Source organism: Morone saxatilis, unplaced genomic scaffold, assembly GCF_004916995.1.
Source record: "Morone saxatilis isolate NCDOM2014 unplaced genomic scaffold, NCSU_SB_2.0 Contig4, whole genome shotgun sequence".
Taxonomy (NCBI): domain Eukaryota; kingdom Metazoa; phylum Chordata; class Actinopteri; family Moronidae; genus Morone; species Morone saxatilis.
Genome location: NW_023339984.1, coordinates 15644275 through 15654212, shown reverse-complemented (window position 1 = coordinate 15654212; position 9938 = coordinate 15644275). Strand labels below are relative to the sequence as shown.

Sequence of the window (9938 nt, the reverse complement as noted above, 5' to 3'; positions counted from 1 at the left end):
CACTCTACCGCCATTTTAAACGTCTTTGTGTGTGTGTCGTGTGTGTGTGTGTGTGTGTCGTAGGTTGGTTCTGTGTTGTGCGACTGTTAAGATGAAGCCTTAATACAAAGACCACCCATTTTTAGACTCCTTTCTCAAAAGAAGGGAGAGGCCTGATAAAATACACATAAAGAGGGCCGAGGAGGTGTGTGATAAGACTGGGTCTCGGACATTACAGTATGGTCTTTACATCGCCATACATGTCTCTCTCTCTCTCTCTCCTCTCTCTCTACTCTCTCTCTCTCCTCTCTCTGTCTCTCACACACACACGGAAAACATAAATCAACCACACTAAAAACCCCTAAAATCCACTCACACATGCAAGCGCTCACTCAGCGGAAACTGGACAAGGGCTTAAATAATCACAAACACAACACATTAGAAGAACGCTGGAGAGAAGACGAGAGAGACGAGAGAGATGAGAGAGAGAGGAGAGATGAGAGGAGAGGGAGAGAGAGAGAGAGGAGAGGTTGGAGATATTGAAGATAAGGAAAGAGAGAGATTCAAAAGTCATCATTCATGCTTGTAAACAGGGTACATGTTGGCTGATTATCTGTGTGCGATTCTTGAGACCAATGTGTGTGGTTTGTGTTTGTGTGTGTGGCCTGACCAAAATATTACGGTTTTTCAATAAATAGCTTTTCCTGTCTCCTTCCCTTCTTTCCTTCCGTTTGCTTCTCTGTTTGGGGATTTAAGGTTAAAAGGACCATTACAACTTTGAATGTCGGCGAGGGCGGAAAAGGTGGGTGTATGAATGAAAGCAAATGTGAAATGAATGAATGAATGAATGAGAATGAAGGATAATCTCTATTTCCCTTCCAGTTCTCTGAGCTTTTGGAACTTTCTGATATGTGATTAAACTTAAAGAATCTGGTGATACTCTCTTAGGTCACGTCCAAATTGCGAGCATCAGCGCTCAATTCTGTTGTTTTGATGTTTTGCTCGGGTCTGATTTATTTTTTATGGCTCTTTACATAGTTTTTTAAAATGCGGCCCATATCAAATTCCAGCGTGAACAGGACGGAACAGGACCCACATGACAAATGTGCATCTAGCAAGAGGTAAAGCTCACGTGAATTTTGATATGACTGTTCACACTGAGGTCACAAACATAAAAAAAACCTGACTGGTATCTGATTTGCACCCCATTGAAAAGATTTGTATTGATCACCCTGTCATGAAAAAGATCAGATCACATATGAGCATAAAAATCTGATTCGTACCTGCAGTGTGAATGTAAACAAATAATGTTTGCCTTCAGCGAAAAATAAGCATTTGGTCACTCCGACTCTTATTTTTTCTTCTGTTTTGTCTTTCTTACAACCTGGTTGTCTTTCTCGCTTTCTTTTTGGTCTTTGCCTCGGATTTATGACCGAATTAAGTTGTCCTCCATTTTTGCACATGCCTCCCTCGTCCATATTACTTCCCTCCTTCACTTGCTTTGGGATTAAACTTGAAAATGTGGGTCAATCTTTCTCTTCTACGGCCTCTCTCTATTTCTCTCTATCTGTCTTTTTTCCCTCTCTACCTGCTTCAGGATTAAAGTAAAGGAATTCAGAGATGGAGAGACCCACTCTTTCATCGAGAGGCCCCGCAGCAGGGTTTCATCTCTTTCTTATCTTCCCATCCCACCGAGACACACATCCACTATCACTTTACTCTCATCGTGCTTTAAAAAGGGGCGGCTGCGGCACTCTCTCTTTTCCCCTCTGTCCGTTCCTGCCTCCCCTTTGTTATCTGGGTGTGGGTGAGAGAGTGTTTGTCTTGCTTTTCCCTCTTTCAGCCAATCACAGCGTTTCTTGCATTATTAACACTGAATGATTAGTTGTTCAAAAACGATGATTATTATTGATTATTATTTCTAATAGCATTTGGATTTACTGATTTTCTCTTTATTTTTAGTTTATTTTTTAATTTTTTAAAAACAATTTCTGACATTTTATAGACTAATTGCTAAATTGATAATCTAATCAAAAATATACTGAAAATAATCAGCTGTAGTTGTGCCTCTTTTTGTCTGTTTTTGTTAACCAGCGTTTGAGCTAACTTAGCCTGTAACACGTAACATAAAATTCTAACTTGTTTAACATCTATAGATATGTATTGCCATGCTGCATCACATCTCCAATGTATCCATTTCATTCATCGATTCTGGCGGCCCCTGTTTGTTTAATTGATAATCCAACATGGTGGCAGGCATTAAGAGTTAACTATTTAGAAATAGCCAGTCTTCTTGCTGATGGTCTTGTGTGTTTATATACGTCATATAGAGGAAGCAGTATTAAATTGACTGTTTCAGAACCAGTTAAAAACTCCTTGTAGTACCGTTAAGTAAACGTACTGACTTCAAAACATACAGAAGCAGACACAGAAAATGTTGAGCCGACCCCACTGACATTATTAGGAAGTCCTCTCTCTGTCTCTCTGTTTGTGATTGACACAGATGGAGGTCTGGCAAAATTAAATCAAGCACATCCTTCCTGACCTCTCTGCAACTTGAAAAGTGTGTTGACCTAACCACTGCTTGAACAGACACACAGACACACACACAAACCATCCTGTCATCCCTAACACTGCCCTTTGACCCACGGGGCTTACCCAACGGGAGCGGATGTTATTGGACCTAATGGATCCAATATGACACAGATATTAAAGCCCGGAAAGTCAAACATGTGAACACAAGTTCTTAAACACTCGTGCTCTGTATTTTCTCAGAGTCTCAGGACTTTAAGTAAAACTGAAGCCCCTTTGGGTATTAACAATGCAAGCCAATTAAAACCAACACACACCGTCTGGATTGTGTCTCTGTTTCTGTTGGGGTCGGATGTTACATCACCCAGGGGAGCAGAGTCTTACTCAGGCATTAGCAATGGTTTTAAGAGACATGTCAATCGATTTATATATTGAATACAGTCAATAAAACCCTCCTCCATCTGTTTTAAGCTCATAATGTTAACAAGAGGTGTGTTTGTTATTACCAGATGTTTGTTTTAATGCCACATGTATTGGCTCCAGTTTATATTTTTATGTTCTGACAAGTCAGTCCTGCCCTTTTCCTCTCTAAGCAACAACAAGGTTCTGTGCAATGCCCTCAAGATCTATTGGCACAGATGGTGGTAAATATGAGCCAAAACATCTGTGCACAGTAAACAGCAGAAGTAACATTTGAAATATGAAGTTTTATTTATTGTTGTTTGGAAAGGTTCAAGGTGTTTCCAGTGACAATCTGCACATCAAATGAATCTGTGAGTGATGTGATGAATAATAGGGTTGTTGTTGTTGGCCTTGTACAGTAATAAATCAGTTCTTTGGAAAAAAATACAGCTACAGCCAGAAGCTGGTTAGCACAGCTTAGCATAAAGACTGGAAACAAGAGGAGGAAACAGCAGGAAGTGACTGCTCCAGGCCGAGAAATAGTCCGGCACACAACCCCAAGTACATGTGTTGGTTAGCAGGGTTTCCGCTCCTTAAGAAATCATATCCCAGGGCCTTTCCAGGGCGTTTTCTTGACAATACAGGAAAGCATTTGCTCACAAATGGAGTTTAACACGTTAGTTTGTTGAATTAACACAATCTAGTTAGACAGAAAACGTTTTGTGCTTGTGCGACTTTCTCCTCCCTTTTACATGGGAAATCAAACATGAATTGAGTATAGATGAGATTTCTTCTGAGTTTAACCTGTACAGATACTGTAATTGAAATACTTTAATTGGCTATTAAATCCCATGATTGATTGCTTTATGACCTGAACTTTTTATAAACTCTGGGATCATGGCTGACTCTGCACTATGACAGGCGGTGGCAAAAAGACAAAAAGTTCCCCCTCAGGGATCAACTGAATGAATTTAGCATTTATACACCGTCAGTGACACGCTGTCAGCTGTATTTGATTCATATCATTACTTGTGATGTTATCTTTTTAGCAAAGAGTGCCAGATTTTCTTGCAGGTACAGCTCCTGCATTATATAACAAACATAACTTAAGCCCACATGAAACTTTGATGATTAACACGTACAGGTAGAAACCAGGACAACTGAGTGGTTCTGGTCCAAAACAAACTAAACATACCAAGGGACAATTACAGGAGAATATTATGCTCACTAAAGGAGCATCTCTTCTGATATATTTCTATCTTTTATCTCAAGTGGAGCTGCAGTGATGCCATAATATGGGGCCTGTGTGTGCATAGACTGCAAATTACACGTTATAGCAGTTTTAAAGGGAGCAAAGCTGCAGATGCAGGGTAGCCCAACTTTCACTCACTTTGAAATGAAAGGAAAATGTTTTAAAAAGATCTGCATTGATGTGAAACTGCTAAATTTAAGCAGCTAATTGATTAGGTCATTAGCTCCCAACCTTTTTTGGCTCATAAAATGAAGCAGTGTCTACTTGTATGTGTCCACCAAAGAGTGATTTCCCCCTCTTAACATATCAGACTGTTTCATTTGAATATGTTTTAAAGGTGAAATGACAAAAAAGTGAAGATGAGAACGAAGTTACATTTGAGTCTTTAAAAACAGCCAGCAATCGCTTGCAAAAATATTCTGTGACTAACACATGAGAAAAAAAATACATAATCTTAATTACTTAATCCATTCTAAAACCTTTTTGATGAAACTGATTTCTTTCAAGACCTGTAGCTACTTGTAGTACAATAAATTTAAGATTGTGTGGCAGAAATATGTTTCTTTTCTTCTATTCTATATGCCATTAACCAAGTCCATCGTGTAACCCAGGCTGGGAACCACTGAAGTAAGTGATTGACAAAGAATTTTGAGACTCAGTAAATCATTTAAGTAATTTTATTAAGCATTTTCTTTTTCTGACTTCAAGAATAAAAGTATTTTCTGTTTTTCTGTTTTATATCATTGTTTTAAGGGTTTTATGCTTTTAGTATGTATTTTTTCCAATTTTCTGACATATTTCAGACAAAGAATTCATCAGTTAATCATAATCATAATCACACAGATTAATTGATAATCAATATAATGGTTAGTTGAGGAAAAATTCTATTTATTGAGCTCTGATTCACTTTCAATAAATTTTAATAATCCCACAGAGTGCCACCAATCTACCCTGCATTCTCACTTTCTTGTAAAATTACCAGCCATTCTTAATGTAGATTTACACAGGATCTAGTTTGTGACTGTATCTCTCTCTCTATAATACACCATAGACCTCCAGTGTTGAAGGGAAACCGTCCAGGATCAAGCCCTGCATGCGTTCTGTGCACAAACAGAGACCTAAACTACTTTCCACCTGTGAACCTCAGGCCTGTTAACAGCTATGATTGAGAACACACTTCACCTCTCCGACCTGTAAGTACAAAAGTAAAACTGAAAAGAGACAAATAAGCACCTTACCACTTAAACATCTCCCAACAACAACAGGTAAAGAAGGTAATACGGCCGCGGCTGTATCATTTAGGCCTAGCAGAAGGCCTGTATAGAGCTATATCATTTACCTACAGGTACTTTGGTGTAATGTGGAGGTCGTCACTATGTTATTTACCTAAACTGGCGTACAGTAGGCAGGCGGTAAGTGTAGGCTTCTGTGTCAGACAGTAATTGTTGTTTGGATACAGGCTGAAAGAGACCGAGCTACAGTGTGAAGCTTACTGTTAGTCTGGTTTTTAGCCAGAGGTGAACACACACAGAGGTGTCAGGTGTGTTTTTTTTACAGGTTTTTTTCCCCCAAAAAAAGATGAGTTAGCATAAGCAGCGCTAAAAACTTCATCAAGAGGTAACCCAAGGACAACAAAAACCGTCTGCACATTGTGTTTCATGCAAAAGGTAAAACGTGGCGACAGGGACAGTAAGGTTTCCATTATAAAAGACCACCTTTCAACTAAAAATGACTGCATTAAAGGGTGTAATTTCCTCTGGGGACGGGGAGGACCTGTCCCCCTCAGTTTTCAAAATCCTATTCATCATCGCTTAAATGATGATGATGGATGTTCAGTGGTCTAGCATCTATTTTTAGACATTTAGTGGATCTAAAAAACACACAGATTTAATTATTTTTACCCCCAAAAACTTGCAAAGGAGGTTTCAGTATTTTTCCAGTCAAAAGCTATGTAGCCTGAAGCGCAAAACCCAGGGATATAAAAAATATTAAACTTGTGAGCAGCAATGACTGCAAAAAGGGCTTTTTTTGCCCTGGGTTTATCTCTCAGGCCACATAGAGGCTCATCTAACCTTCTCATTGGTGGAACTTGTTTGGAGCAGTGCACAGTCTGCCAGGAAGATCCATTTATCTAAGACATTATTCATGACCCCAAAAACTACTCAACTTCCCCTGAAAGTTTTTAGAAAAAGCTTTAGGGAAGGTTTAGTAAGGTAGATCTTCTCTCTTATGTTCTGCCTTTATTAGTTTGTGGTTAATTTCTGATCTCAGTCTCAGCTCTTTATCAATTAAACTAAATTATGTACATTAATAGTTCACAAATTTAGGCCACATTTCTAATAATCTTCTGGAAGGCACAAAGACCCATTTCCTGTGTCTTTGCTACATTAATATAAATGTATGTAAATGAATAATACTCTTCTAAAACCAAATCTATCCCCTTAAATAATGTCTTATTTTAAAATTTCACCATAAAATGCTCTGTGTGATGCTAAACCTTTTTAATTAAATCTGCAGGATGATATTTTAGCATCCTAAGTTTAGGGAGTGACAACACTGCATTAAAAGGTAATGTACAATTATATTTTTTATCATATCAGCAGCCTTAACAACATCAAAAAAACTGTTCAAACTTTTTCCAAAATCAGCAGTTTTTTAATGTGTTTGGATGTCAGAGCACCTGTGTCTCAAGTTCTTTCTGTTCATAACACAGAGAGAAACCCTTCTACTTATTTACAGCCTTCACCCCACTAACCTGATGATGCTGAAGCATTTATAGAGGCTTGTTAATGTATAGGAATTTCTATGAAGCCAGACGGTTTATACTGACATATAAAACACCCACAAAACTTTCCCCTTAAGTGTCACTCGCAGTCATAAATCAGAGAGTGGAGCAGCTCTGTTAGTCGCTATTAAAGTAAACAGCCGACAGGTGGAAGGCATGTGTATTATATATCTGTATCTACTGATGTAAGTTTAATGCAATATAAGAGTGTGCAGTCATTCATCGATGAGCAAATCACACCTGACTCTGTCAACATCTGTTTGGATGTCATTGGTGACAGATTGATGTTGAATTAATGGTAGCAATGACAAGAAAATGAGTTCCTCGCCTAAAGACACAGTTTTGTTTTTGCGTGCGTCTGACTCGTCACCTGGAGAAAACACAATTCAATCTAAAGATAAGGACTGCTGAAACAAGTATAACACAAACGTCAAATAGCGATAATGTCTGTGGGTGTTAATGTGTGTATGATGGAAGGAGATAGCAATTAAAATAGGAGCCCTGAGGTAATTGTTTCTAAATAAAGTGATGGTAATTTACTTGTTTCCGGAAATGAAGTTCCCAAAGCTTTTTTTTTTTTTTTTTTAATGCACTCCTCACAAACTAAACAGTTTGGACTTGTTGCCTAATAACAAAATGAAACCTGTTTAGTCTGCTCACCTCACCACTTAATCTGCAATGATGAATAATTACAATATTATTAAAAGAGGATAGATTGATAATTCTTTATGCTTATATATTTATTTATTTTTCTAAAATTGGCTGCAAAGCTTTAAGAGTGTTTGACCAAAGTGTTGTCAACTGAAAATCTGCACTTCAGTCATTGTAAGATAACAGCAGACATTTAAGTACAAGGCACCAACATCTACACATGTAAGTATTTAAGTGTCATTATTCCTGAAAGAAAATGTAACACCTCTCTGTGTCTTTGTGGAAAAGGAAGCTAAAATAGTGGAGAAGCAATAACTAATTAACACAGTTCAAACCCTTTGTGTCTTGTAGGTCTGAATTCTGATGAAGAAAACCTCAACTGATGATGTTCTGGGGAGTGGAAGTAAAGCCAAGACGGCATCATGCAGACGAGATGACTCACCCTGCTGCCTTTCTCTGGGTTGCACTTGCATCCTCCGCTACAGTCCAGGCCTGCACACGGCTCGTCAAACTTGGTACCCTGCAGACATAAAAAAAAGACACAGATATTACAAACAATGCTTTAGGAATGCATTTGTTAAAGTGTTGTTCAAGCCCGGCATTTTGACGTTCAAATAATTTTGTTTCATGTCACACTTAACCACCTAAATGCAACAGCAGTATGTAGCTGTATGAGCCTGAGGTATAGCTGCAAAAGAGGAAGGACAAATTCCTTCAAGAATAAAACAAAAACAAAAGACAGAAAACTGAAAACTGAGGCAAAAGACTAACAGTTGCATCAGTGAGAAGTTGGCAGGTTTACAGCCATTTAAAAGAGGCAAAGGGATTTAAGGAGGATTTAGGAAAGGATCAGATCCAGTCAGTGCTGATACTGTGCATGATTCCTTTAAAAGGGGATATCTAATTATGTAGACATAACATGTACTATCAGGTTCCTTTCTGTGCTGTACTAACACTGTGTTTACAGCCTTTATTTTTATCTCCTTACGCCATTCTTTTCTGGGTTTTCTAACGGGGGACAGCTGAGTCAGTGTGTAACCACAGATTCCCTCCAGCTTTTTTTTTGGCTTGTTATTTCACAACAGAGATACAAACCAGCTTTAACTATAACCAGAGACAAACCTTTGCACAAAGAATAGAGCCAGTGATACCAGCAGCAGCCCTGGGGAAGCCCTTTAGGACATGACTCCTTTCATAATGTTACTGTGACCTGTGGGAGGTTTGTTTTCTCAGCAACTACGAGTGACAGAAAAAGCATTTTGTTTGAAATCTTATTGAGAGTGTTTTCTTCCTTTTTGGCCTCCATACACCCTATCTTATGCACAATAAACAAACCACACACCATTTGTAGCTCATAAACTCCAAGTGAACTACAGATTAACCTTTTTGTGTCCAGGGTGGCATTCCTGAGATATCTACCAAACATCATGCAGTGCTTTTAGAGTTTATAAGCAGCATGGAGAGAGCATTTATAAGCTGACGTATGAGTGGCATAAGCTCATATGTGAGGCTCTTAAAACTTCAAAACACCAAATACCATCTATTCTCTTGTTGGGTCTCTGGTTTAGAGGTGACGGACCACATAGTGAGAGGAAACATATGTGTATGTTTTTATTTGTTTCTACCTGTTAAATACTGTGCGTGAATCTACATTTTGTATAAATATTAGATAGATAATTAATAATGGCGCTTGTGAACATAGGAGCAAATATCTCTGTGGTTTGGGGGTCTCTTTGGGGTCAAACACAAAGGTCGTGGCTGGCATTTCAATGTGATTAGTGGATGAAAGGGTGCTGGCGGGATGGAGAGACATGGAGGAGATGGGTGGCAAAAGGGTGTGATGGAAGTTCAGAGGACAGGGGTTGATGAGGAGAAAGTGTCAGGAGGTGAGAAAGGGTGCAGGGAGTAATAGTTCATATGACCACAGTCTGCGAGCGCTCATATCCACAATAATTGAGGTCAAGGACCCCTGTAAGTAACCGTCAGCTGGTCTAGTCTCAGTCGAATATAATAAGAGCCTGGGAAAGACTGGTGTGTTAACCATGTGAAAACGCCTGAGAAATATTCGGATTATTTGTATTGACTCATGTGACCCTTTTAGGCTGAACTTTCAACAGATTTAAACCTGCATTAGTAGTTTTTTTGACCTTTTGGGGACAGCGCTACAAGTTGTAAACACAACACTGACCTCACAGAGAGAACATGTCCCATTTACACACCCAGCAGATACAGAGCAACATTAATACTTATTTGGAGTTGTGTTTCCAGCCACCTGATGAATATAAGTGCAATATCTAATCTAATCTATCTAAGAATCTGGTCTCCACCAACTCCAGA

At 38.8% G+C, this 9938-nt stretch overlaps 1 protein-coding gene across 2 annotated transcripts in view; it reads right to left on the bottom strand.

Annotated features, from left to right (window-relative positions):
• The window catches only part of col4a6 (collagen, type IV, alpha 6), a 119569-nt gene that overhangs the window by 44322 nt on the left and 65309 nt on the right, over positions 1–9938 (bottom strand). For both annotated transcript variants that reach the window (XM_035675059.1, XM_035675060.1), the window contains exon 4: positions 8044–8121. In XM_035675059.1, coding sequence (XP_035530952.1) covers positions 8044–8121 — 78 coding nt within the window. The remainder of the gene's footprint in view (positions 1–8043; positions 8122–9938) is intronic.